At 47.1% G+C, this 27,251-nt stretch overlaps 13 protein-coding genes across 13 annotated transcripts; 6 read left to right on the top strand and 7 right to left on the bottom strand.

The window, feature by feature from the left end:
* Window positions 1-186: 186 nt before the first annotated feature.
* On the bottom strand, window positions 187-720 carry N7529_002918 (uncharacterized protein; the record flags this gene model as incomplete). The annotated part of the gene is made up of 1 exon (XM_057238446.1): window positions 187-720. The coding sequence occupies one exon, from the start codon at window positions 718-720 to the stop codon at window positions 187-189; it is 534 nt and encodes a 177-aa protein (XP_057101057.1).
* Window positions 721-1,238: 518 nt separating this feature from the next.
* N7529_002917 (uncharacterized protein) lies at window positions 1,239-1,910 on the bottom strand (the record flags this gene model as incomplete). Its single annotated transcript, XM_057238445.1, has 1 exon — window positions 1,239-1,910. The coding sequence occupies one exon, from the start codon at window positions 1,908-1,910 to the stop codon at window positions 1,239-1,241; it is 672 nt and encodes a 223-aa protein (XP_057101056.1).
* Window positions 1,911-6,690: 4,780 nt separating this feature from the next.
* On the top strand, window positions 6,691-7,621 carry N7529_002916 (MYB DNA-binding domain protein; the record flags this gene model as incomplete). The annotated part of the gene is made up of 2 exons (XM_057238444.1): window positions 6,691-7,145; window positions 7,213-7,621. 2 exons carry the CDS (start codon window positions 6,691-6,693, stop codon window positions 7,619-7,621), a joined length of 864 nt encoding a protein of 287 aa, XP_057101055.1.
* Window positions 7,622-7,916: 295 nt separating this feature from the next.
* On the bottom strand, window positions 7,917-8,753 carry N7529_002915 (tRNA (carboxymethyluridine(34)-5-O)-methyltransferase; the record flags this gene model as incomplete). Its single annotated transcript, XM_057238443.1, has 3 exons — window positions 7,917-8,382; window positions 8,479-8,603; window positions 8,658-8,753. 3 exons carry the CDS (start codon window positions 8,751-8,753, stop codon window positions 7,917-7,919), a joined length of 687 nt encoding a protein of 228 aa, XP_057101054.1.
* A 1,746-nt stretch (window positions 8,754-10,499) lies between these two features.
* N7529_002914 (tubulin-folding cofactor B) lies at window positions 10,500-11,542 on the top strand (the record flags this gene model as incomplete). The annotated part of the gene is made up of 2 exons (XM_057238442.1): window positions 10,500-10,775; window positions 10,922-11,542. 2 exons carry the CDS (start codon window positions 10,500-10,502, stop codon window positions 11,540-11,542), a joined length of 897 nt encoding a protein of 298 aa, XP_057101053.1.
* Window positions 11,543-11,896: 354 nt separating this feature from the next.
* On the bottom strand, window positions 11,897-14,019 carry N7529_002913 (Cupin domain protein; the record flags this gene model as incomplete). The annotated part of the gene is made up of 5 exons (XM_057238441.1): window positions 11,897-12,141; window positions 12,200-12,448; window positions 12,501-13,667; window positions 13,725-13,888; window positions 13,958-14,019. 5 exons carry the CDS (start codon window positions 14,017-14,019, stop codon window positions 11,897-11,899), a joined length of 1,887 nt encoding a protein of 628 aa, XP_057101052.1.
* A 266-nt stretch (window positions 14,020-14,285) lies between these two features.
* N7529_002912 (ribonuclease H2 catalytic subunit RNH201) lies at window positions 14,286-15,299 on the top strand (the record flags this gene model as incomplete). The annotated part of the gene is made up of 1 exon (XM_057238440.1): window positions 14,286-15,299. One exon carries the CDS (start codon window positions 14,286-14,288, stop codon window positions 15,297-15,299), a length of 1,014 nt encoding a protein of 337 aa, XP_057101051.1.
* A 218-nt stretch (window positions 15,300-15,517) lies between these two features.
* On the bottom strand, window positions 15,518-16,848 carry N7529_002911 (peroxisomal membrane protein PEX16; the record flags this gene model as incomplete). The annotated part of the gene is made up of 4 exons (XM_057238439.1): window positions 15,518-15,641; window positions 15,696-16,560; window positions 16,589-16,624; window positions 16,695-16,848. 4 exons carry the CDS (start codon window positions 16,846-16,848, stop codon window positions 15,518-15,520), a joined length of 1,179 nt encoding a protein of 392 aa, XP_057101050.1.
* A 274-nt stretch (window positions 16,849-17,122) lies between these two features.
* Window positions 17,123-19,171, bottom strand: N7529_002910 (SAE2 C-terminal domain-containing protein; the record flags this gene model as incomplete). The annotated part of the gene is made up of 1 exon (XM_057238438.1): window positions 17,123-19,171. The coding sequence occupies one exon, from the start codon at window positions 19,169-19,171 to the stop codon at window positions 17,123-17,125; it is 2,049 nt and encodes a 682-aa protein (XP_057101049.1).
* A 229-nt stretch (window positions 19,172-19,400) lies between these two features.
* On the top strand, window positions 19,401-21,105 carry N7529_002909 (WD domain protein; the record flags this gene model as incomplete). Its single annotated transcript, XM_057238437.1, has 2 exons — window positions 19,401-19,564; window positions 19,620-21,105. The coding sequence occupies 2 exons, from the start codon at window positions 19,401-19,403 to the stop codon at window positions 21,103-21,105; spliced, it is 1,650 nt and encodes a 549-aa protein (XP_057101048.1).
* Window positions 21,106-21,754: 649 nt separating this feature from the next.
* On the top strand, window positions 21,755-22,880 carry N7529_002908 (uncharacterized protein; the record flags this gene model as incomplete). Its single annotated transcript, XM_057238436.1, has 7 exons — window positions 21,755-21,794; window positions 22,014-22,033; window positions 22,145-22,179; window positions 22,234-22,247; window positions 22,332-22,346; window positions 22,401-22,718; window positions 22,771-22,880. The coding sequence occupies 7 exons, from the start codon at window positions 21,755-21,757 to the stop codon at window positions 22,878-22,880; spliced, it is 552 nt and encodes a 183-aa protein (XP_057101047.1).
* A 328-nt stretch (window positions 22,881-23,208) lies between these two features.
* Window positions 23,209-25,400, bottom strand: N7529_002907 (uncharacterized protein; the record flags this gene model as incomplete). The annotated part of the gene is made up of 7 exons (XM_057238435.1): window positions 23,209-23,254; window positions 23,307-23,470; window positions 23,527-24,632; window positions 24,683-24,833; window positions 24,889-24,919; window positions 24,977-24,986; window positions 25,046-25,400. The coding sequence occupies 7 exons, from the start codon at window positions 25,398-25,400 to the stop codon at window positions 23,209-23,211; spliced, it is 1,863 nt and encodes a 620-aa protein (XP_057101046.1).
* Window positions 25,401-25,771: 371 nt separating this feature from the next.
* On the top strand, window positions 25,772-26,784 carry N7529_002906 (aldo/keto reductase; the record flags this gene model as incomplete). The annotated part of the gene is made up of 3 exons (XM_057238434.1): window positions 25,772-25,834; window positions 25,891-26,171; window positions 26,238-26,784. The coding sequence occupies 3 exons, from the start codon at window positions 25,772-25,774 to the stop codon at window positions 26,782-26,784; spliced, it is 891 nt and encodes a 296-aa protein (XP_057101045.1).
* Between the last annotated feature and the right edge of the window lie 467 nt (window positions 26,785-27,251).

Here is a 27,251-nt window from a genome sequence, read left to right as displayed (position 1 = left end):
TCAATGTAGCCGTCGTTTTCTCGTCGATAGACAGGGGTCAATGGCTCTTAAGCCAGGGTTCTCGGTATGGTCACCCCAACCTCCCCACCCGGTGAGTCGCTCAAAATGTGGCGGTTCTTCGGGAGAGGATGACTCTCATTCAGCGGAGCTCATGCAATTTGTTTTGGCATGTCAATGCTCGAGATCTCAACCACCCCATCCAGCACACCAGCCAGCCAACTCCTCCATAGATACAACGAACATACTGTCACCACCGAACAGATCTGGACACCGTGCATGCAAAATGCAAGCTAGGATATGTTTGCAAACCGGAGATAAACTTCGGGTTGTGTCACGAGTCAAAGTCCCGCCAAACGGGTAGTTAACATGCTCTCCCTCGGTGGTACTGGGTTGGTCGTCTGTGACGGGAGGTTGGTCCCGGTATGCAGATAGTGCGAAGGTGGGACAGCTGCAATTCCAGGCGCGTAGCCGGACCTCGTAGCTTTTGTCTTGCTGGTGTGAAGAAGCCGATTTTCGTGACGGTGGTGAGGTTGATGTCACGAGGAAAATATCCTCGGTGCGTGTACCTACGCGTACCATTCGCACGAGTTTGCGGTCTAGAATGTCGAGAGCTGGGAGGAAGTCATTTGGGAATAGACAGTGTAAGGTTAACATGAGTTGTTTTGAGTTTGCAAAGGGTGTGTGGGATAACTCGTGGATTAAATGGTCCACGAAGGACATGTTGAGTAGTGTGAAGAAGTGAAGAATGAAACAATACATAATCACATACATAACTCACATAACATACAACATATATCAAAATCATCTCAGATAAATCCCTTCTTCACCTTTTCCAATACCATTTGCATTATATTCCATCTTTTCTTTTTTAAATCCTCCTTTGCTGGCTTTCTCTTCAAATTGTTGTTCACAGCCTGTCAGGACCTTGAATTGAATATCTGTCATTCTTCGTCACTTTGAAGTGTAATTCGAAGTAGTTCTCTCTTTCTCTCCAAACCAACCAGTCCTTGTTCTTCTTCTCTTTCGTCTGACTCCTTCCCTCCTGTCTTCTTTCCCCCCAGTCCTTCTGGTCTTGAGCTCTGTATTGATGATTGACGGATTTGAGCAAATCTCTGAACGCCTTTGAATTTACACTCATTTCTGGGTAACCCACTGCTTGCACATCTGGGAGGCCATTCGATTGCCTATTATATTGGGTGGTAGAATGTGTATGAGACCGCATCTCCGTATCTGTCTGGCTATTCAATGCTTCGCTCGATGTAAGAAGTCTGATCTTGCCTCCATTGATAGGTAAACGGCGGTATGCACAGATGTAACAGATTTTGGCGTTTGATGTATCGAGTTTGAACTCTTTCTTGAAGCTCTAGTACGGGCGAATTATTCCTCAAATGTGCCCATGCATCCGCTTTACCCTTGACAGCGACCATGCAATGACCGAAGGGGCCATTTATGTCGGTCTTAATATGCATCATCACCGAGGTAAGCTCGTATTGGACGTCAGCACTGTAATTCATGAACCGTTTATCAATCACCAGATCTTCAAACTTGATCTCGTCATCGAGTTTATTCCCTTGGTCATCTTGGCGGTTCAGCTGAAGCATAAGCATCTCCGGACGTTGTGAAATTGACTTCTGGATGTACATGGGGTTTCCACATGTGTTGCATGTCCCGCGCAGGACTTTAGTACGAAATCGTGATATTGCTTGCTCGATAGAGCCTTTCTCCATGACCTCGATTTCAGGAAGACTCAATTTCCAGAAAACTGATATCCTTCGCTTTGAGTTTCTGAGGCACAAGGACCCACCACCCGTTTTGAGACCCCTTGTCCCAGTCTCGAAGATATCCTCAAGGTCATTTTCACTGGAGTCGTGGCCAGTAATTGGGTGTAGAGAGGGAATGTAGGAAAACATACAAGATAGTGTTGGTAGCACTCTTGAGTTGAGCATAAAGATGCTCAAAATACTCGGCACAATCTTCCTCTCTATCTCCTTTCATTCCACTACTCGGCATACGCCAGGACTTCCAAATCTTACTGGACAGACTTACAAGCACCCTTTGACAGTCTGTTTTGCTCCCGGTGTCCCAGTAGAGAGTGTAGTATTCATGAAGTATACAGATTTACACAGCCCTCCACCATCACTTACAAGGTCAAGATGCATGATGTTGCTTGTACCAATTGACCCAATCGAGGAACACTGGCGCATGCATGAGCATTCGGAATGTGACATTCCGATAGCATAGCGTCGTTGGATTATTGAATCCTTTTTCAGTTATCTCGGGCACTTGAGCAGGACACCCTTTGGGAACAGGTATATAATCATTGGTTCGAAAATTGGTTCAATATGAGTATATTATAAACTTATTCTTTACCTGAAAACCGGATCATCTGTGGTTTGAGCATCGTATGTGGGTTGAGCCATTTTGTCGATGATGTATATAATGTGACAAGAGAATGATATCTAGATCATTTTGCCCGGATTCGTAGTTCAATTTATATTTATCCAAGAGTACATTCTTCCTTCCACATGATCTCATTATTTAAATTCAAGAAAATAATCGTAAATCGCAGAAACTCGACTGGCAACCATCAGACTGAGGGGACTGAGTGCCTCGGAGAGCCTGGATTTCTTTGAATTCCATCACGGCAAAGTCCAGAGAAAGCCGACGGGTAGTTCAGATCCATCAGAGAAGCAGATATCCACTTCAGTTCTTTCCACGTTCCCAGAGTTGCTCGTACAGTCCAAAGTCTATAGGCACATCAGACAAAGAGGATTGCTTCCACATGGCCTTTCTCAACGATCGCATTTCTCACGTCTTCGTCTCGTCCGAATCTAGAAATAATCACTACAACAGCAAGTTCAAAGTAGAGTCAGAAGAAAAAAGAGAAGGAAAATTAGAAAAAAGTAAGCATGAAATCAGTTCTTCAGTCCCCTTGGTTTCAAGTCCTTGGGCATCAACCTCGAAACGACACCCAGACATGATTTCTCACAGCCACAACTCGGAATGAAACTGCAAACGTGTAAAAATTAGCAGATTTTGGAAGATTTCAACATGTTTGTAACAGCCATGGTAAACCCTTGTCGCAACGGCGCAGCGATCGTACAATATACAAGGTTCTAGACCGTGTCCCGTTTGCATAGAAACCAGTCACACACTTTCGCACTGTGTGGCACTTGTTGGGGTAAGAAATGGCTGGGAAAGTGAAGCATCAACTGTCAGCGACGATCTACGACGGGCATGCTCCATTAGGGACAATCGAAGGCATCGAGACCCTGGGATTGGTTGATCTGTCGACACTTAAGAGCCGTAATCTTAATTTCGCCACTAATATTTCCAACTGTATACAATATTGTCCCTCCGTACTGAGGTAGAGACGAGTCATTGATGAACCGGTTCTCAAGTGCCTAGAAGGGACTACCCCCCTCTCTCTCTCTCTCCCCACTCACAAGGCAGGTGTTTCAGATGGAGCAGTGGAGCCCAAATGAAGGTGAAATAGGAATCTCAGACGTTTTGATTGGCTATTCAAGGCTCTTAGATCCGGCCGAAAGCTAATAGTTGCCTTACCCAATCTCTTTCTGCTTCGGAAATATGTCTTCACACGGTTCAGACGGGCTATATCTGAGATACACCCACTTCCCAGAGGCACCGGAAGCTATCCTGACTTTTCCGATGAGTCCAGTACCTTCATTTTAATGTACAATATTATACAAAAGACGATGTGCTCCTGAATATGCCAATGGATACTAATGACAGCAGGGTTCTCTACTGAAGATCCACCGGCACTGCCCCCAAACGATTGAGCGCCACTTCAGCTGAAGCAGCTGATCGAAATGATCTAAGTGGAACCCAAATTCTCCGTTCTCGTCGATAATATGTGCCTAGTGGTAGCCACATGTAGGTATATGTAGTCAGTGACTAGGTAGGTCGGTAGGTCCTATCAACATCAAACAACCCTATATAATATATTGTACATAGTAAATGCAATATACGTTGTAGAAGCTCGAATGTTCAAAAACCAATAAGATCAAGTGAATGAAATGAAACCAACCAAGAAAATGAAATATGACATTAAAAAGGAAAAAAGGACAAAAGACCAAAAGGAAAATTGGGTCTCAACGGGGGGGGGGGGGGTACGTGTCGGACATTTGGTCGATCGTGTCCGTTGTATATGGAGTCTAGCACAATTAACAATTAATAAAAACATACGTAGAAAAAAAGAGAGAGACACCTCCGCTCGGTCACTTCCACTTAAGTCATTAGTCCACGATGATCCCAAACGTTTGCCCCTCCTTTAGACTCCACACCGTTATTTCTTCATGCCTTAGCTTAGTACCTGAGCTGTGACGGTGTGCAATATGCGCGCATCATCACAACCTTTGCTACCCGGGATCTGCTCGCGAGTCACCGCTTGATCGCCACCTCGGACATGACCCGTTACATTCTACCCTTGCTATCAGACGATCTTGTAGAGAGGAGACAATATCGGATCGAACTTGACCTCGGGAACGGGATAAGCTGATTACCGAGAACGGCAAGCGATCGTCCTGAACGTTGTACAAACATGTTCACGCATCTGAAGAGCCTTTTCTTTTTGTTGGAAAAGGTGATAGATAGATACTGTAGACGAGATTGAAGGACGGAAATTGGCACAGGATTAGGGTATAGCTTGCTGATCCTCGGTGCATTGACTGGACGGGTGTTTCAGGCAACCGAACTGATCATCAATATTTAGTCTGGACCAGGAGGATTTAGGGGGCTATGAAGGATATTAAGAGAATAAATGGGAAATGAGCCTATAATAAACCAATGACTAGTGACTAGGGAGTAATGAACAAAAATGAAAATAAATTGCAGGAACTCGTGTTCGGCAACATGTGCCAGGTTTTCGGGTCCAACGGTTTATGACGAGTTTGAAATCTAGGTGTAGTATTTTATTCGCGATATATTGGACCTACCCTATACATATGAGATATAGGTACGGAGGAGCTTATATCGAATTTACCATTATCACCATATCACCATATACCCATCGAACACCATAAAATACAACCACGTACACACAGAAAAGACCCACTAGTCCCTTAATTTTTTGTACGCGTCTGAAGGCCCCGTAGTTCAAGGTGAGACTTTACCAGTCTTACATCGACTTAATCTTAAATACTATATTAAACGGATTGAACTGAGGAACTGAGAATTCTAGACTTGACAAGATCAACGGGGTTAATTTCACTCAAGTCTGGATCCAAAAGCCCTGTAAACGAACGGAATCCTATATAAAAAAAAAGAAAAGAAGCGGAGAACAAGGGAAAAAAAATCCACCATATTGTACGTTGTCTGGTTCTACAACGTCAAGCTTATATCTTATTCGTAGAATGGTGGAAAGAAACCATTCTCCATCTAAATCTAGACCGGTACCTTGTACCTGAAAACCACATCAAAAGAGAGGTTCACTCCATTGCATCCACCTGTCTACCAAAGACAAGAACGGAGAAACACATGGTTGTTAACCCATTCGAGCCCATGAGAACCCATTATAATGGATGCTCAAGGATTGTTATCCACCCGAAAGTCGGGAACCCGGAAAGACCCACTAAAACAAATACCGTAGAATAGTGGAAAATTCCCCGACTGGATGTAAAAAGGTGAGGAAGCTTGAAGATATGTATATAAACCGTTACGATCTGGAACTTTTAGTCGCAACGGCACGGCATTAGCGTCTGGGCCGGCGAAGACCGCTCATTTAACTAAAGGGTGATGCGGGTCTCCGTTTTAATTTTATATGTTTTTGTATTTTATATCGGTATTCTATTAGTGTTAATTTATCTGTTTGATCGCACGTTGCCCCTCTTCCTTGACTGGGTTAGTAGATGAAACTGGGTACACAGTGTACACTTGTGTACATTGTGTAAATCCTATTCTACGGTACTATCACTCTCCCTCTAGGTAACTAGATACATGTCTAGTTTTCTCTCCAAGACTCTTCTATCTCTCTATGCTCGGTCGAAATGATATACATCTATATTAGATACCGAGAAATATACGGATGGATAAACACTATAGAAACAGGAGGGGTCGGATCATCTTTAATTAAAAAAAACCGGAGATTTAATTCCAAAAACTTACCTGTAATTTATCGAAATAGATTACTCGTAATTGCATTACACATATACTTTCCCCATCTTCAACGGTCTTAGACTCTCTTCTCTCTTTCTCTCTACTTTTTTTATGGATCAGCTGTCACTTGCTTGATCCCTGTTTCATAACGTTCTGGACTTCTTGCTTGATCTTGTATTCTTCTTTTTACCTTCTTTTGTTTTCGACTCTTCTCTTTGAAATTTGATTTTCTTTTTTTTTTATATACTCTTTAGATTCCACGGTACTCACCCATGAACCGTTCGTCAAAACCTTAACATCCTGACCTCATTCTGGACCTTACAACTATTTGAACTACCGACGTATCGACTATCGACTTTATCTTTCTAACTGTGTTAGAATTTCCTCAGGAAACCCCTTTCTCGATTCCTTTCTCTTTTGGGTGGACGTTTACTGTTTTTCCTCTCTGCTTTTTGTGTGTGTGTTGTGTTGTGAGAGAAAAGATCGGGATCACGAGCACTTTCCGTCTTTTCTGTTCCCCCCTCCCCACTCCTCCTCTGGATCTTCTCTTTCAACTCGAGTTGCAAATCCGCGCATATGATTGCGTTACGGCCTATATTGCCCCCTGCCAAAGTGGATATCTCACTGCTACTCAAGCCCCAAGATGAGGAAGAAGCCCCCAGCTCCGGGTACCCGCCCAGAACGATAGGGCCACCTCTGGGCTCAATGGGTATGATCATGCCTGGCCCCGCGGCCATGACCGCCATGACAACCATGCCACCATTGTCCAAGACTGGCCCCACGGGTGCCACAAAGCGCTTGCAACCTTCGCATACCGCCGAATCTCCAGCAAAGAAGCAATCCAAGTGGTCCCCAGATGAGGATGCTTTGATAATCGAACTGCGTGGCAGTGGCATGAAGTGGGAGGATATCAGCAAACGACTCCCCGGCCGCAGTGCCATCAGTTGCCGTCTTCATTATCAAAACTACCTGGAACGCCGAAGTGAATGGGATGAAGATAAGAAGAACAAACTAGCTCGCTTATACGAGAGGTAGGTCTCGAAATGAGATTCCCCAAGTGAAGAATCCACTAACCCGGGCCCTTGTTTTATTTGATAGATTCAAAGCCGAAATGTGGTCCAAGGTAGCCGAAGAAATGGCCATCCCATGGCGTGCCGCAGAGGCCATGCACTGGCAACTGGGAGAACAGGAGATGGCCCGCCGTGCGGGTGTCGTTCCATTCTCTCTCTCTAGTGCTGCCATCGATCCCCCCACTACCAGAACTCGCCGCGCCAGCACCTCTCTCTCCCGGCCGAGGAAGGGATCCCATTCACGCGCAATTCCAGGCCATCTTCCAGGCCATCCACCTCAGCTGCCCTCTCTGGAAGAGCTCACTGCAGGTGTTCCTGCCTATGCGCCCGCCCCTCCTCCAAGAGAGTTCTATGGGACTGGAAGACCTGACATGGGGATTCCTCCACCTGGTCTCATGGGCCCTCATCTCGGCATGCCCCCACGCACCATGCCTTGAAACGAGACGACGATGACGCTTAAACGTCTTTCCTTGAGTCTTGATCTTGTTTGCTATTCTTTTTTCTGGATTTTCTTTTCTCTCTCCGATTTTCCTTTTTTCTTTTGTGGTTACGAATTGCATAGCGTCGGTTGGAGGTATATCGTGATTTGTGGGGACAAAGAATCGTATAGATGATTTCTGCCCCGGTGTTTGAGCTCTTCTTCTCTGTTTGCAGAATCTTTGGCAGGACCAGCAGTGCGAATGGATTTTTCTCCATGACTCCGAGGCTGGGTCTCGGAGCACATGCAACTTTTCAGACATGAGTCGTCTTAGGTGTCGCAATCGCCCACCAGTTATCTTTTTCGTACCCCGACTCCAGCACACGACCACCCGCCTTGTCAATATCACTCGCCAACTCGCCTTCCTCGTACAGGTGGTAGTAGCGATGGAATGTTTGAGGTTGATCACCCTTGCGAACCCAAGGGACCATACGATCCTGCTCGTCACCTTTGTCCCAGCCTCTGCGGCTGTTCTTTTGCTCCAACGCCCAAGCATAGACCAGGACCTTTCCACCCTCGTGCGTCTCTGAAGCAGGCTTCACAGTTCGCAGGATCTCAGCAACGGCCTGGACTCGCCGGGCCGGGGTAGAAAGATGGTGCACCACCGCGATGGAAATTGCAAAGTCAAATCTTGCATCCTGATGCGGAAGGTGTAGGATATCGGCCACCACGGTCGAGTGCGGCTGGTGCTGTAGGGCAATCCGAGCCAGGTTTTCAGATCTGTGGTTAGGTCAGTCATGGGCCACAAGATAGGAACACGAGAGACCGTAAAACCATAAAAAATCCAAAAATCTCACTCATCATTTTATGACATACCTATCTGAAGCAATGATAAAAACATCGCGATTAACCATTAGATTTTTGCCATTACCGCATCCTACATCTAGTCCCACCGCGCCTGGCGCTAAACTTGTGAGAAATCGCTCGACTATGGGCCATGGCTAAAATGTGGTTAGTTTGGAGGGGCATCATAACCAGTCGCTTAACACACACACCTTGTAGCGGGTGGCGGAGAAGTGTTGGGCAATCTGCTGGTACACCTCATGAACATTTTCTTGTTCATAAGCCTCGCCAGCTTGTTGGGATGCCATGATGTCCTGTGATGAGAGAGTTGAAGAGTTGAGAAAAAAGTCCAAGAATTGATATCACGTGTTCCTCCGTATACACCCCCCCCCAATCAGAGGGCCTAAGGCACGGATGACTAAACTAGTCAAGAAGTACTACAGAGCTATCAGGTGCCTATGCGAGGTCCGTTGACTCTCGCTCTCTCTTTTGTCCTCGTGATAGATAACTGCAGATCAGTCTGGTGGCCGGTCTCTTCACCACTTCCATGAGTTTCATTGGGGCCACTCCAAGCCCCCTTCATCGGTGGAATATACTTCGGCGCGGAAACAGGGCGAATCTCGGATACTCGCCGAGCTACCCTGCAAGTGCCGATATCTTTTTAAATTTACTGTGATACTAACCACCGTCTTTATAGGTATATAAAACAATGTCTATTTATAGCTCATTATAGAGTAAAAGAGCAAAACAGGGCCCAGCCGGGGATCGATTGGGACGTCGCGCATACAACGTACAGCCTTTTAAAAGGAGGGAGTATCATCCGCTAATGTTGATTAGAGGTAGGTAATTCGGGGATATCCAGACACAAGCGCGGGAAAATCAATTGAATAAATTGCCTCCCCTCCAAGACAGCTCACACACGAAAAGAAAGGCCAAGGCCAAGGGTTAACAGGTTCTTATACTCCCAGAACTCCTACCCTATGTTCGTTTTCTATAGAGATCCCGGGCTAGTGGTGGCTACCTCCGAAGTTTATATAGTCCTTTGACCAATTTATTAGAACTTTGGTTTGGCTATTAACTATATGACTCTATCTCAGACCTATCAAAAATATTGCTACTGTCCATAAGATTCTAACACAAGAGCGGATTGAATCCCGAAGATAGAGTTGGTAGAATTAAAAAGCAAGCCAGTCAGAATTAAACAGACATTTTACCTCCATTAGGATCCGCTCAGTGTATTCTACCGGTTTATTTTCTTGTATCTCCCCTCTTGCTCCTGTAACACCTCTCGTAATCGAGGACTAATCTATCCATTCCAAACCTCGGAAGAGACTATCTTATACCTTATATACTCCGTACTTTATGTCTACTTAATAAGGTTGACCACTATTTCCTTGAAAAAGTTAAACAACTATTTCAAAGCAATCCTAGCCAGCTATTTAATACACACTATATCACACACTCGAATCCTTCCATGGGACATATACTAGCATCGGCATTTATATTACCATTTCCACCTTCATAGATGTAATATGCTCTTTTGTTTTGTTAAAGTTCAAAATCATACCTATGTATAGCATTGTTACACAGTGGTATGAAAGAAAAACTCCAATTCGTGTGTAATATTTGTGTGATCTTGTCCAACAGTTCTTCAACGGTGCCTGTTCCTGGCGAGACTAGCTGACTAATCACATATATCGATTTGAGACTCCCTTTTCGTGTCAAATCAACGCAACACAAGATTTGTAAGTACTACCTTTCTGTTTGAAGTTTGTCATCATCTCGATTTCTCAATATACACATGTCCCGAAAAGGCTGTTGTCCATGCTATCATGCTGTTATGCTGTGGCCTGTGATGGGCCAAGGGGAATTTGATACAAATTGAGATACAAGCACCAAACGCATCCATGTTCGTTGAAGATCAGATTTTGTGGAACCTTGACCTTGATTTTGATTGAGCCATGATGCCAGGATCTCACATCCATCCACCGCACAAGTCAAATCTAATAATACTCCATAGAAAACCCCCCAAAAGAAAAAGATAAAGAGACATCATGGCATTCCAGCCGACCCCAATGGATGTGTCCGTCATCATCACCAATGCGGCTTTGGCCAAGTCTGGGAACTCGGAACCCAGATTTCTGACCGAACGCCGTATCACCCCAACCTGGACCGTGTTGCAGGTCAAGGGGAAGCTGGAGACCATGACGGGCATTCCACCTGGAAGTCAGCGTCTGCGGGTGAAAGTCCCCGGGCAACCCGATCAATGGGCCGATGAAGATGATCGCCTGATTGGAAATTATGGATTAGTGAAGGGAACGGAAATTGAGGTTGGTTTCATCTTTTCTATCCTAGTCGGCCATAGCTACTTGGATATGGTCTTACAAAGACACTTGAGTCAAGCTGAGAGGCAGCGTGGTCATGAAGGATTAGGATTATCCATGCAAACCAGATCCTTGCTAACCAATCTTTCCAGGTTAACGACAGTCGTCCCCAGACAATGCGGGCGAATTTCACCGACTTGTCCAGTGTTGAGAAATATGTGCTGCCTACTGAAACATACGAAGCTCGTTCAGACTCTGTTCTGGCCTGGAAGAAGAACCAGAAGTTGGGTCGTTTTGACCCTACTGCTCTATCACCCGAGGAATCTCTGCGCCACCAGGTTGAGAAAGACCAGGCAGAGATTCAAACCAGAGGTTCGTTGACAGCAAGCATCTTCAATGCGATTCAAACAGATCTAATGGGTTCAATGACAGACATCGCTGTTTCCAAGCGGGCTATCATCCTGCCTTCCTCCCCACCGCACATTCGTCGCGGCACGATTCGTTTCGTGGGACCTGTTCCGACAATTCCCATCACTGGCCCGGCCCGTGAGCTCCAGCAGAGCCCAGACCTCCCGACGGAGCTCCAACCAATTTGGGTTGGAATTGAGCTCGATGAGCCACTGGGAAAGAACGACGGCAGCGTGGGTGGACAGCGCTACTTTGAGTGCTTAGGCAACAGCGGCGTTTTTGTCAAGCCCGAGAAGGTCGAGGTAGGAGAATTCCCGCCTTTGGGTTTAGATGACGAGTTGGATGAGTTGATGGAAGAAATTTGATACGTGGCGCATTATAAGATAATGGGTATGTATGGTTAAACAAACTCTGATACATGTTCGACATGTCTGAACAAAAGAGGTTCTGGCCCTCAACTTTTCACTTGCTCCTCCTCCATCACCAATTATCTCCAAAAAGTAATACCGCATAATTTACCAAGAAACAGGCGAGAAACGCCAACATCCTTGGTAATCGTATGAAACAAATCGCTCAAGAGCATATAACAATGACAAAAGACATATTCGGACGCCCACAAAGTAGAATTTCAGGGTATCCACGTAATCAAAGGGAAGTTATCATGACACATTGTCAATGCCGACCAACAGAGGCACAAACGCGAACGGGCATGGGATCAGTTATTTTCCAGCCTTCTTCTGTTTGCCTTTTGGACGACCCTTGGCCTTCTTAGCAGGAGCAGGAGCAGGCTCAACTTCGCTTTCGGGGCTAGCATCATCAGACACAGCAGACATGTCATTGTTATTGTCAACCTCAGCCTGCGTGTCGTTCTCATTTTCGCTTTCGCTCTCATCAGGAACACAGCCTTGAGTAAAGAACAGTCGTGCTTCTTTGTGATGAGTATTCGCAAAGCTGTAGTAATTTCCTGGGACACCCGACGTTAACAAGTTGATGCCAGCAACGGGAGAACCTTAAGAACTTACCACGAGGGATTTGGAAAACACAACCCTTGCCTGCACTGAACTGAACACCTGAGATATCCACCTGGACACGTCCGTGGCAGACATAAAAGACCATGTGCATCTTCTTCGAGTTCTTGGGTTTCTTGACTCCGTCAGGGGGTAGTTCAACAACTCCAGACCCAATGAACGAAGAGCTGAGTAGCTTCGCGAACCTGAAAGTTGAACCTTTGACTTCCCTGGTCTCAATCCCAGAAGGAGCATATGCAATGTCTGCACAAACATTTAGCCAAGGAGCTAGAGATGAGGGGAGATGGGCTCTTACCTAAAACTTCCTCCTCCTTCGAACTGGTTTGAGTTTTACTGTCCCACTTGAGGGTATATCCATGAAGGACACCACCTTCTTTTTCCCATAGATCAACGGCTTCATCTTCTTCATCGGACGATTCATCCTTTCGCTTCTTTGATTTGGGCTTGGACTTGTGAGAAGCCGAGCGCCTCCCTTTCTTCTTGTAATCAGGCTCTTGTTCTTCGGTACGGATGACTTCCTTGATAGTTGAAAGAGGATATCGATGGCCCTCGGCGGCCTCCCCATCACCAAAGACGCACCGTTCATTACGCCAGTATGCCAGTGGTCGGACCGAAACACGGCCAGATCGGGTGTGAGTCGCACTGTTGTCGGTAGGGTTTTCACGCTTGAGAATATACAAACTTCTACCTTTCAACGGGCCTGTGCGGTTGGCGTAATCATTCACTACTCGATCTAGCTCCGGATCCAGAGGTTCGCGCTCGGGTGGAGGCGCTTTGGCAGAGCTCTTCTGCTTTTTGGCTGGCCTGGGATTGGTATCTTCTTCGACGTCACCGTGATCGGATTTTCGAGGGCGTCCACGCCGTCCAGGGGGTTTGGCCTGGCTCCTGCCTGCGTTGGCGGGGTGTGTTGGTGCGCCCTTCTTTGTTGATTTGGAGCTCACGGCAGTTTCTGTGCGCGGGGCTGTTTCGATGGGAGAATTGTCACTGTCTCCATTTTGATATGGCTCCGGAGACTCGGACAACTCTGCAGTTGGCAGTGGTTCATCATCGGCAACCAAACTGTCCCCAAAGTCTTGCTGTACTTGGGCAAATGCATTCTCGTCACCTTCGTCGTCCGAAAATTCGGGTAAAAATGTAGCCTCCGGTTCCCCTACTAGCTGTGCTTTTGCCGATCTTTGTCGCGCGCCGTTCTTCTGATTTGAATGCCCCGCATTCACTGAGCGAGTGGATAGAGGAGAAGGATCCAGACGCGCCTCGCTCTGTGCGCTTAAACCTTTGCCGTCGGAGGGACTAGATGACTCAAGATCGTCTTGCGAGTCTGGAGTTGATCGTAGTGCAGGCGTCCTTCGCGGAGAACCGGAAAGGCCAGTCTTCATAGGCGAACGTGCGGCAGGTGGGGGGAGAAAAGAGGTACGTGATCCGTTGGTACCCTTAAGAAAGTCCATGGGTTCTGGCGCGTTGCCTATAGACTTCGAATCAGCATGCAATTAGTTGAGGATTCGCAGAACGGTAGGCGCACCTTCGTCTATGGACATGCCATCCGACCCAATTGAAGAATCGTTGCCCCCGTTCTCAAACCCATTAAATTTGGCAGGCGACTTTTCAGGAGAAGAGAAGAGGCCATCTACTTCTTCCATTCCATGCTCGTCGCGCCGGCCTTCCTTTAAGGAGATTCCAGTGCGCCTAAGCATATCGCATTAGTATAAAGGGCCCAGCTAGAGCGCTGCAATCGACTATGGTATATCAACTCACCTCCCTTTAGTTCCCACATTGGAGTAGTCGAAGTCGCGGGCCTTTCCGGGCCCCCGTGCCATTTTGAAGCTGGAGCACCCTGATGAAAGTAGATTTCGATGATTGAGCTCTTTCTGTCTCTTTCTCTCAAGAGTAAAACAATAACGACAAAGTAACAGAGAGCAGAGAGGATAGAGTAAATGGACAAAGGTGGAGGGGAGGAATGATGCGATGGAATTTAGGCGGGAAGAGACGCGCCCGCTCGCTAATCCCGAACGGTCGACGCGTTGCATACCTGAGGTCAATCTTTTTTCCCTCTACATCTACTACTGCTTCACAATTGCCTAATATGACTGAACATACCGTGAAAGACTCTTCTACATTTATTCCTCCAAGTGTGATTCCAGACTACCTTTTGACCGGCAAATCTTACGCATACTACACGCCATGTCCGAACGCGATCACACCCAAAGAGACGTCACCTACAACCAGTGATGCAGTTGAGAGTACACCATGTGTATTGGGTGTGGATGAAGCTGGCCGTGGTCCAGTCCTTGGACCAATGGTTTATGGTGTTTTCTATCTCCCTCTCGAATTGCATCACTCGCTTTTGACCGAGCAGCATAGCTTTGACGACAGCAAGGTGCTTACCCCTGCTGTGCGCGCAAATCTGATGAAACTCTTGAACACACCAGGAGACTCTCTGTTTGAGTCCTGCGGCTATGCGATCAAATCACTTTCTGCGCGCGACATTTCTTCCGGCATGATGAGATCACCGACTGCGGTCTACAACTTAAACGCTCAGGCGATGGATGCAACAGTGGAACTTATCCGAGGAGTGGTCGAGGACCGTGGAGTGGATGTGCGAGAAGTCTACATTGACACAATTGGCAACCCAGTTACATACCAACAAAAATTGGAGCGAATCTTTCCATCCCTCAAGATCACGGTTGCAAAGAAGGCTGACTCTTTGTACCCCTGTGTGAGTGCCGCCAGTGTGGCAGCCAAGGTGACGCGTGACGTTGCACTGGAGGTCATGTACGAGGCCATCCTTCAAGCTGAGCAGTCTGACTCTTCTGCCGAAACTTGGGGAAGTGGCTACCCTTCGGATTCCAAGTGTGTCGGCTGGCTTCGACGCAACATGGACCCTGTTTTCGGATGGGGAAACGAGTGCAGATTCAGCTGGGGCACTGCAAGAGAAATGCTCGAAGTGAAAGGAGGAACACGGGTGGACTGGCCCCTCGACGAGGAAGATGGGGCTCCGCGGCTGAACGATTTTCTACTATCATCAGGAGCCGGCAAAGGTTCAAAGGGAGATGGACTACGAGATTGGTATGGTCAACGACCATCGGAGATTCTCTAAATGCGGATTCTACTTGTAATGGAATTAGACGTGGAGCTTGATAATACATTAATGATACCCTTTCAACCTGCCTCGGAAAGCACAGCAAGAGTCAAAACAAAGGAAAGATGAAATGTCAAGTTCCATCGTGAGATTCGTAAGGTCAAAATTAGAAAAAAGTCATGCAGAAAAATTGGGTATCAAGGTCGAATGGAATCCAGGCACATCTCTTGTGGGATTCAAAGTGTAGCAGTCGAGAAGTAGAAGTTGTCCCAGAGATACTCATAGTCCTCCATGATACTACCCACTAAGTCCAATATTGGTTTGCCTTTCATCTTTCCGGTGATGCTGTGTAGCCAGGACCTGATTCGCAATGTTAGTCTTAAACCAGGGGAAGTTAAAGCCTGGGTTACTAACTTGGTGATGTTTTCATAGAATGCGCCTCGCATCATCCACCAACCCATTGACCAACCACGCTTCTTGAGTTCCTCTCGCTCAAGTCCTGTGAGTCCCCGAAGACCACCGGCGACCCTCTCGCGGAAGTCCCGCTTCGCGAGCTGGCGACAACCGTACTCCATTCCAAATCCAATGAGCCATGGCCGCCAGCTTCGCTTGTCCTTACTCCACTTCTGCATCGCCATTGCATAGGCAACAGGCCGGAGAATGTATAAGACTTCAGCCAGCTGTCCTTGCCCCGTGGCCCGATGAAGAAGCGCTTTCGGGGGTTTGATATCATCCGCTGTGAGCACCTTGGAGATGAGATAGTTGGACACGTCATTCACCTCAGGGAGAGACGGAAGGGATAATCCGGTGCGAGGCATCGTCCAGCTCAGGTCTGAAGATCGGTCACTCACGGGAGTGTCCATTCCGTTCCAGTCGCTCTGTGGTTCCTCCTCTTCTGCTGTCCTGGGGTCTACCTCGCGCTCCGGCAGGGGTGGGCTGACGAGGGGTCTGGAATTGGTCAACCGGAGAAGAAGCAAGCGGCAAATTGCCTTTGCAAATTCAATGAAGACAACTACGCGCCAACGAGTCTTTTGACCGCGCCGCCTTGCCGCCATCTCCCAGAGAAGCTCGGTGTATTGAAGCATCTGAAGTGCAAGTGCTACCTTGCGATACAGCGAAGACCGAGAAGTCCAATATTTGGTATACCGGGTGTGGGGTGTTGGCGGCGGTCGGGGAACGGTTGATGGAAGCCGATCAACGACTTTCGACACCAGAGAATCATGGTATAGCGATAACAACTGGACGCCGGAGTGAACTGCAGTAGGTGTCAGTAGGCGCGCTCAAATGAAATTCCAAATGAGACTCACCACATTCTGAGGGTATCTCTGATTCACGATATCGCCCTGATTGAAAAGCACCAAACACGCCCTGTCAGCGTGGTACTTTAGATATCAAGATGAAATGGGATCTTACCTGGAATGATATACGTCAGGGACCTCAGCGCGGACTCGACTTGACCAACCGAGCTCGCATTCTTGGTGACAAAGTCCTCATATATAGAAAGCCATTTCGAAGGCTTCAAAAGCGCTGGAGGTATTGGATTCTGAATATTTCGAACAGTTTCCATCTTCAAGCTCCAATGCGATAAATTGTGACGGGGAAACGAGATCCGGGGGAGGAGGTCACAGGGGGGCACGTGGTCCTGCGTCTGCCAAGATATCAAGTGCCGAGGTTGATCGCTTTCGGACTCGGACTTTACTCTTCAACTACTCCGTACATACAGCTGTCTACTTTCATGGTGAACAAGTTGACATATCTTCGATGTTCTTAAAATTATTTATCCAGACTGATCAATAATATCTACATATGTCTATATACCAAACACTAACCCCAAATACCTCCTATTCATCAGCGAATATCCATAAACCTCCAGGGCGCATAGCTTCTCGATATCGCTCCTCGACTTTCTCTCGCTCCAGTCCTTTGGCAGCTTCACGGTCGAGTTCCTCCTCCTGCGTACTTGGCATATCAGTTCGCCAGAAGCCAGGCGGTGATTGGGCACGCTGGTGGGTATGTCGGTGTCGCCCATATTGGTTGGCCAGGGCTCTAGCTTTGGCTTCTACCACAAGGTTTTCACGCTCTTGCCCGTTCAGATTTTGAAGTAGTTGTGTGTTTTCCCCCACAAATTCTCGTAGAATCTCGTTCTCTTGCTCTTGTTCCATTTCAGATCTACCAGGAAGACCCCCAAGCCGGACCATGGCCCGGAACCGGTCTCCACAACATCCTGGACGAGTGCATCCTGAGATGCATTTGCGCTCGTCTTTTTTCCGAACAACCGTATCGTAGGCAAAGTCAAGGCCTTGGTTTCGTGCAGGGTTAATTTTGAAATGCCCCAAACCGAGACAACCGAGAGATCTTGCCCTATATGGCTCATCATCGGGATCTATCTCTGGAGCCATTCGGCTGGAAATTTTGGGTGTTATGTGATCATCCTTTGGGATAACGTCTGCCTTTGTTGCGTTCAGACCCGGTCCCCTTTTTGAGGAGCGAAGTGGTGATCTGGAAGGGGTCGATCCCTCGAGCAGACTTTCTAGGCGTCTTTGGGCAAGCACGCCAGGGGTCTTTGCTTCCGATGGCCTATGATCGGTACCAGAGCTAGCTTTAAATGACTTCCGCAAATGGGTCATGCTGTCCCCATCTTCTGCCATGGCAGGTATTCGCCTTTCCAAATCCGCAAGGCGCTTCGTGGAAGATCCTTGTCCAGAGATGGTAGTTGTCCGTGCATTACCGTCAACAGGCCGAAGCACAGATGGCTGCCTGTCTGGTTGTTGACTCTGTCGGTTTGTCTTCAAGTCATTTGCATGATCTATGCTTGCCTTTGAATTCTGAGTATTTGCAGCTTGTGCGTCCCGGTATGCTTTTCGTTTCATGGGCGTTTGTATTGTGTCTCCTATATCATCAAGGTCTTGTGTACCCCCAAATGGCCGTTCGCTGAAATTGATAGATGCTCGTATCGGACTCGAGGACATGATCTCATTTTTGACCTGTATAGGGCATTTTGGACCGACATCCATCCGCTGGCTGTTCGCGTGATCACTGTTGGAAAGCGCCGGCAAAGTTGCCTGTCTCGTTGAGCGTCTGCTGATATTGGGCAGCGCATGTGTTGTATGCAATGATTCCAATGCTTCCATCTGGGGTCCGGGTGAGCTAGATTGGGTCGAGGCCGGCTCCGATGTCAGGGTGTGATCTGCCACACGGCCATCATCTTCGGCATGAACAGTCGCTTCCATGTCATCATTGCGGGCCGGTATTGGCGAAGGCTTCGAGACTTTGGCTGGCAGATCCGGATCCTGTTCCCTAGGGCGTTTCCTCGAAGAGCGTTGAGTTGTCTGTGAATGCTCCTTGTCAACGTCCTGGACGTGACTTGGTATTCTGCGATATTTGACCATTTGGCCATTAAGAACAAGCGCAAATTCATCATCCTTCAGTTGCTGGCTCCATTGCTTTAGCTTCCTCTTATGTCGCAAAACTTGGCCTTTGAGATCGCTCCAAGACTCGATACAAGCCTGTAAGCTTGTATAGAGCGCGGTGTATTTTGCCTCAACTCTTTTCCGAGACTTGCGAGTATTCGGATGGGCATCGTCCAGATGGCTCTCCCACAAATTCTTCGGGTCAAATTCGGCTTCGAGATCGGCATATCGCTTGGGAAGTTCAAGATCTCGTGGGTCAACTTCACATTGCTTCAGCTCGTTCCGTAGTAATGCATTCTCCCGCTGAAGCTCTTCAATCCTTGTCTCTGCCTTACGCTGAGCTTGATTAGCCGCTGAATCTCTGGTCTCTGCCGCCTTGGTCTGTGCTTCAAGTTTGGATTTCATCTGCTGGTAGGCATTGTCGAAAGATGTCTCGCAGGCTTTTGCCACGGCGTCATGAAGCTCCTGGATGACTTCCATTGTGACTTTCCAGAAAATCAAATACCATGACAGGTTGAAGGACAAACTTATACTAGTGGTCAAGCAACGTCGAAGACGCGAAGAACGCGTCTTAATGACCTCGGGATATACACGTGAGCTTATCAGTCGATAAGGGTCCCCCGCGAAACCGCCATCTTCACCGACTCACCTTAGAATTGTCCGCAATGATTCCTCTCAAATTTAAGTCTCGCATCTTTCTAGAGACAGGATGTCTAAGCGGCACAGAGACCACGGGGACTCCGGTCTACCCCCAAAGCAAAAGTGTATCCGTACTGATGTGAAGCCTGTTGATCGCTTATCTTGTCTGAGCAATGAGTTATTGCTCCATATTCTCTCGTTCCTTCCAGTCTCATCACTAAACGATTGTCAAAGGTATATTCCCTTCCGAAAATCGTAAACAGTTGCACTGAACTTTTGGCTCAACCAGGTTATCCCATCGCTTTTATGCTCTCGGCGGTGATTCGGAGCTATGGAAAAGGCAATACTACTCGCAATGGGTACGGCCGCGTGCTCGACGCCTCGCAAATTCCAGACGCACAACACTTCCTGCTAAAACGGACTACTCCCCCAGAGTCGCGACGTGGTTTGACCATGGGCACTTGACAGATGAGGGTAATTGGAAAAGGCAGTACCGGCTCCGGCATAACTGGTCCCGGGGGCTATGCCGGGTTACTGAAGTCGAATTGCCTGAGCCGCCATGTCCTTCCACCCTGGTCAGGTTCTGTGCTGGTGTTGTCTTCACCGCAGATTCTGCATATGGGCTTAGGGCATGGACCGCAAAAGCCCCTGCGCGTTGTCTCGCCAGCCTTTCCTTTCCAGCTCTATTGAACTCATCGCCTGTACCTCCCACTGCCTTGGCAGTAAGCCAGACTCATGAGAAGGTCTGGATTGCAGTGGGAATGGGAAACGGCCATTTCAGTATATTTTCACTAAACCTTCAAACATCTCGACTGGCCTTGCAGTCCTCTCATGCTGGGTGTAATGGTGCCATAACTGCAATGGCTCTATCATCACCATACCTACTAGTGGTATCTCAGTACAAAAACCTGACACTTTACAGCCTACAACAAAGTAGCTGCCAGACAGAGGAAGCCGTTGAGACCAACAAACCTCACCAACTTGCCTCCCTCAGAGCGGACAACATTGTTGCACCGATGACATTATCGCTTCGAGTCTCGCCCTTTGATATTATTGCCACTATCGTGTATAGTTTCTTTCACATTGGTTGCGGGTGGTCTCTAGGGATTCAAGAATTACGATTGGGCAAAGACGGCCAACAACATGATTCGCGATTGACAACTACGGTGGATTCTCAGTATGGCGTGCGGCCACTTCAAGGAATGCGTTCCAGAAAACGACGACACTCTGCGGCTGAACCAGATGATAGTCAATCCTCGATCACCTCTGGGCCATCAATTCTCCACCAACAGCCGCCAACGTCTATGTCTTATTCCCACCCATATCTACTGACTTCTCATGCCGATAATACATTGACCATGTATCTTGTGGTCTCTACGTCTGAGGATTTATTTGTCCAAGGCGGCCGCCGGCTTTGGGGTCACACTTCATCCATATCTGCTGTTCAAGTCACCAACCGTGGAAAAGCCGTGTCGGTAAGCTCTCGAGGGGATGAGATCCGAATATGGGAGCTAGAGACAGCAATATCGTCTCTGGGCACTCGCAAGCCCCTTAAAGAAGACAATGGTATCCAGCTCAGTACTGGAAACAAACGTGATTCAGAGCCTGAACCTCCAAGGACGCTCTCACAAAATCTGAACAGCGCCGACCTGGAAGCCAACTCCGGAATCTTGTCGCGAATGCAAGGTTGTGTCGGTTTTGATGAGGAAAGAGTACTCCTACTTCGAGAGAAGGGGGTGGGAACACAGCTTCTGGAATGCTACGACTTCACATAGACTATGATACCCATGATTGAAACTTCTTGATCCTCAGTTATGGGTAATGTCACAACAAAAGAAGTTTTCTCACATCTTCACATTAGCAGTTGTGACGTGTGATTGGCGCCACTTCGGCCAATAACAGTCCTGGTCGTAGCACAAGGTACTCAACCCACTCAGACTGGGGACCCTGAGCAGGGGAGGGAGTATAAGTATATTGTGATTGCACCAGGATTTGGGTCCACGTTGTGATTTTGATATATCAATGCATATTTACTCGCAACCGGTCTTTGGAGAACAATGAGGATTTGGCCTGTTTTGCGGCCGATTTCAAGGATCCAAAGGACTTAACCCATAAAATCTTTGAAGGCTTCCAGGTTTCAAAAACGACCTTGAAAATGGCTCTTGAGAGAAGACAAAGTCCGATCAAGACCAAAAGCAAAACATGAAGCAAATACGAGTTGGACAAAAAAGACGAAGGATATCAATTCTTTATGGGCGGTCAAGCGAGTCGAATTGCGGGAAGAGTTCTCCTCCCCCCGCACTACAGATATTTTTTTCAGAGTCTCACTTTTCCCTCTTTTTTTCCCTTTCTATCCTTGGATTCTATACTCTTCTTTTTTCCTTTTCAAAAATACCCTCTTCAATTTATACCCCACATTTCATAATGGACTTCCCTGCTGGACGTGGTGGTGGCTGTTTCAACTGTGAGTTCTCTTCTTGAAAAGCGTCAGGCAAAAAAGGTCCTGGCATTGGTCAATTCAAACTCGTCCTGTGTGAAATACGTCATGTTTGCCTTGAAAAGCTTGTGCTGCTTATATGTTTCTCTTGTGCTACTCAAATTTTGATTGTCCGAGTCTATGCCTTTGTCGTTCTGAAGCTCATTTGCAAGTTAACTTTTTTACTAACTCAACTCTCTTTCATAGGCGGCGAGGCTGCTCACCAGGTAATTACAACCCTTCGCGTGAATTTCTCCGCAGGATCTTTATATCAACCTTGAATCCATCCTCGCAACAATATTCAAACCTATCGAGGATATAAAGCTTATTATGTCTAGGCCAAGGACTGCCCTAAGAAGGGAAACCCCACTTGGTAATTGTTCCCATCGTCTCTCGATAAGGATTTCGAGGCTAATTGGTCCAATAGCTACAACTGCGGCGGTATGATCACATCTCAATCATTCATGACATGATGTCTGAATTCGTCACTGAGACGTTGCTAACCGGATCAATCTCGATTTACAGGCCAGGGTCACCTGAGTAAGTTGGAAGTAAAATACACATATCCAAGTACTCGACTAACATCTTGTAAAGGCCGTGAATGCCAGGAGCCTGCCAAGGAGAAGTCTTGCTACCGTTGCGGACAAACTGGTCACCTTTCCCGCGAATGCCCCCAGGGCGGCGACAGCAACTACAGCGGTGGTGGTAACCAGGAGTGCTACAAGTGCGGACAGGTCGGCCACATTGCGCGTCACTGCTCTCAGGGTGGTAACTACGGTGGTGGTAACGGTGGTAACTACGGCGGTTTCGGAGGCCCCGGTGGCCCCGGTGGCCGCCAGCAGACCTGCTACTCGTGCGGTGGTTTCGGCCACATGGCCCGTGACTGCACCCAGGGACAGAAGTGCTACAACTGTCAGTATACCAGAATTCGAGAGATTAGTATCTGCTATTAACTCGTGAATAGGTGGTGAGGTTGGCCACGTTTCTCGTGACTGCCCTACCGAGGCCAAGGGTGAGCGCATGTGCTACAAGTGCAAGCAGCCCGGTCACGTCCAGTCTGCCTGCCCTAACTAAGGTGTCCAACGCTTGCATTGCTCTTATAGTCGACATCTTTTCTGCAGCTTCCATGGGATCGGACATTTTTCATGCATGCACGAAACGAATTTCTCTTTTTCTTCCTTGAAAATGTATGATTAGAGATCAACGCCTGACAAGGTTGACATGATCTACCTTTTGACGCCGAGTTTGGTTTCCCGGGCTTTTTTTTTATTACGAGTATATAAAATTGAAGCAGGAAACCCTGCAAATACTCGTACTATTTGGAGCTCTTTGAGCTATTTCGTAGTTTGGAACTTCCAAGCTCTTGCCGCTGAGGACATCTCGGTCTTTCTTTAAGTATATGTTATACACCATTGATATCGTCAAGTGAGCTGCATGTACGCACTGCGCTGCAATTGTATTCATCATGAGCTGCAACTGCACATCATAGCTCTCTTGTACTTAGGGACATCCCCGCAAAAACGCTCTTCTTCTTCTTTGTGAAGACCCCATTGATCTTTGAACGGGCTCAAAGACATTTCCATGATCCGGTCAAGAATTTCTCGGTCTCCCTTGCGTTCAACGCGCTCGATGACTTCGTCAAGAATCCAGCCTCTGGGCACAAACTAGCAACATTTAGTTAGCATCATATTCCAGATAGTATACCCCAACAGGACCTTACATTTGGGTTGACTGATTTCATAGCATTTTGTCTTTCTTCGTCATTTCCGGGCCCCCAGTCTTCAAGAATACGTGCCCGCCAGCTATCAAGCCATTTCGCAATACGATCTCTGGCGGTGGCGTCAGTGTAGCCGATCCCGCCGAAGCCTTCAGCATGGAAGAAAACCGCGGCCACCTCCCTTCGGCTTTCTTCAGTCTCCAACTTGGACAGTGGTAGCCCTGACAGACGACGGAAGAAATGGTTGAAATCCAGCTCAAGTGCTTCGAGTGTGTCCAGCATCTCTGAGAAGAGGGTCTGGAAGTCTGACTCGGCTTGTGTCTTGAGTCCAAGTCTCTGGCCCATCAGTCGTTTGTATTCGTTTAAGAAGACTGCTCTGAACTCCTCGCCTGTACGTTCGATGATGTTCTCTGCACATTTCACAAGTTCGGCTTCCCACTCATCCGATGCTCCATTATTCACAAAGCTCTCTTCGTCAACTCGGCTTCCAGCTCCAATCAGCTCACCAAGTGACTCACCAAGTCGAACCAGATTCCACCAAATAATGCTTGGCTGGTTTCGGTAGCTGTATCGCAACATATGGTCATCATGATTCGGAGTGTACGCGGGATCAAAGTTATCCATAAATGCGAACGGACCATAGTCCAGCGACAAGCCATAAATTGATGTGTTGTCAGTGTTCAGCACTCCATTCATAAAGCCATAGGCTTGCCATGCGGCTACTGTCTTTGCATTGCGGCGAGCAATCTCCCGATACAATCTGGAAAATCGATTCTCTTGTACATCCTGGTGTTCTTGTACCGTGTCACTAGAAATGCCCCTGGAGGGACTATCGATCTCAGCGGCGGATATCTGATCACGGAGTGACACAATAGCGGGAAGAGATTCCCACCCTCCAAAGACATCTTCTGCGACATATACCGCAAGTTTTCTGATCAGCTCACGATCTTTACGAACGCGAAGAAGATCAAAGGTGCCAATTCTTAACCAACTCTCGGCAAATCGAGCAACGATTGCTCCTGGTTCAAGACGCTCTCGCAGTACCTTAACATTCGGGACCAAAGTGAGCGAGAGTGCACGGGTGGTTGGAATACCAAGGGCAGAGAGGGCTGGAGAGGTCTCAGTGGATTGATCATGAGTAATTCAGAAATGCACTCACCTTCAGAGACCACATATTCGCGGATACTCGACCGGAGCACCGCTTTACCGTCCGCAAAACGTGAATATGGTGTTTTTCCTGCGCCTTTTAGTTGCAGCTCGTATCGCGTATTTGTTTGCGGGTTGGTAGACTCGAAAAGGCTGATTGCACGCTTTTTGGGTATCATTAGCCATCTCTATCAAGTTCTCATCTGCAGGTCAATTTACCCCATCTCCAAGTTGTCCAGCCCATGAACCGCTTTATTTTGTCAGCTTTAAGTGTGGTATCCGAAGCACATATTTTTTGGGGGCTTACAATTGCCATCCTGTATCAATTAGCCTTGAACTTCCCATTCCTCGGGGGTCTCCACATCGAAAAACGAACCTCCATAACACTGGGCCCACGGATAAATTCCGCCCTGTTCCTCATTCCACCAGATCTCATTCCCAGCGACCAGTGCTTTGAATTGTGATGAATTTTTTTCATCGGGCTTTAGTCCCAAATCTTTCATGGCCTTGGAGCTCACACTCAACAATTCTGGCTCATCGGACTGCTCCGGACGGACATAGGTAAACAGAGCTCCTTTCACCATACGAGGTCCCAGAGTTTCCCGCGGCGCAGTATGCGAAGACTCTGGTGTTTCAAAAGCCGGATCAGCTGGTAATTTAGATGTGAAGTTGTTTGATTTTGGCAGCTCAGCCAGGGAGATCCCAGCGCCGGTTGATAGATGGGAAGCCATTTGGTGCAGACGATTCCGAGGTTTCAATGGAAACATAAATCGGTTTGAACACAACACACGGAAGCTCATAGAGAAGAGATTCACATAGATGAATAGTGAGGTCTAAGATTGAGATCAAGTTGCAAGTTGCAAGTTGAAATAATGCTTATCTTACGTAGTTGGTTGATTTGATCTCATATCCCGAATCAAGTCCACAGAACTCGAAATGACATAATTCACATTAATAATCGCGTCTTGGCCTCGGTCCGTTTACTTCATATATATATACTTATTCTTCGCTTCGACTTCGACTATATTACTTCTACTTTTATACATACTCTCTGACTCTAACTCTACCCATTATCCATTCTGTTTGTTCTATCGATTCTACAATGGCAGGCACTATCTCATCCATTCCCACATTGGACCTCAATGATGGTACCTCGGTCCCCGTTGTGAGTCACGAATTTGCCTCCAGGTAAATAGAACATTATCTTACAAATAGTTACAGGTGGGATATGGTACTGGCACCGCTTGGTACAAGAAATCGGGGGATAGTGGCATCAACCGTGAATTGGTGGAATCTATCAAAGCGGCAACGAAGCTAGGATATCACCATCTCGACGGGGCCGAAGTTTACCAGACCGAAGAGGAGTTGGGACTCGCAATCAAGGAGAGCGGAGTTCCTCGAGAGAAACTTATCGTGACGACCAAAGTCATTACCAATATTGCCGATATTCCGCAAGCCATTGAAACTAGTCTTAAGAAACTCCAGCTTGACTACGTGGATTTGTAAGTGAATATCACTGGCCTGAGAGGAACTATTATTCAGAAGCAGATGTTAACTGCTCAATTTAGGTATCTGATTCATGCTCCGTTCTTCGCCAAGACCGATGAAGAACTTCAAGCTGCCTGGACTGCTATGGAGCAAGTAAAGGAATCTGGAAAAGCCCGATCCATCGGAGTGTCGAATTTCCTGCAAAATCACCTGGAAGTCATCCTCAAAACCGCCAAGGTTGTGCCATCGGTCAATCAGATCGAGTTCCACCCTTACCTTCAACATGGTAACCTCGTTCCCTATCAAGAGAGCAAGGGTATCAAGACGGTCAGCTATGCGGGTCTCACGCCTATCACTCGAGCTAAAGGTGGACCCCTGGACCCTTTGCTTTCATCTTTGGCCATCAAATATGGAGTGAGCGAGTCGGAGATTCTGCTACGCTGGACTGTTGATCGTGGCTGCGTAGCTATCACTACCAGTGGAAAGGAGACCCGCATGAGCAGCTATCTACGATCTTTGACTTTCAAGTTGACACCTCAAGAGATTGAAGAGATCTCCAAGATTGGAGAGCAGCATCATTACCGTGCATTTTGGCAGGATAAGTTCGCTGCAGATGATCGATCGTAATTTCTGCAATATCTGCATATATGTTGATAACAATAAACACGATAGAACGCTAGAAATAAGAGAATCTAGTTGTGATATACTAAACAATTACCTATATACGTTGATATTCAAAACATCTAAAAAGCCATATAGCAAGTTTTAAAATTCCTTATGGACGTCTGTTCTTAGCTCTTTATATACATACATGTAGTTATCCCTTTGTTACGTCTCATTTAGATATCTTCTTATATCTCTTCTTATATCTCTTCTTATATCTCCTCTTATATCTCTTCTTATATCTCCTCTTATATCTCCTCTTATATCTCCTCTTATATCTCTTCTTATATCTCCTCTCATTTTCCCTTAGTATAAAGAATGTAAAATTACCAAGTTCTTAAATATAAATTACCGATGTATATGTATTTTATGTTATCTCGTTACTGTAACGATAAGCCGATAAGCAACAGGCACCGTAACGGTCGTAACCG

This window comes from Penicillium soppii, assembly GCF_028829465.1.
Source record: "Penicillium soppii strain IBT 18220 chromosome Unknown utg000003l, whole genome shotgun sequence".
NCBI classification, from domain to species: Eukaryota; Fungi; Ascomycota; class Eurotiomycetes; order Eurotiales; family Aspergillaceae; genus Penicillium; species Penicillium soppii.
Note: the sequence above shows the minus strand (reverse complement) of the source record. Positions and strands in the feature narration are given on the sequence as shown.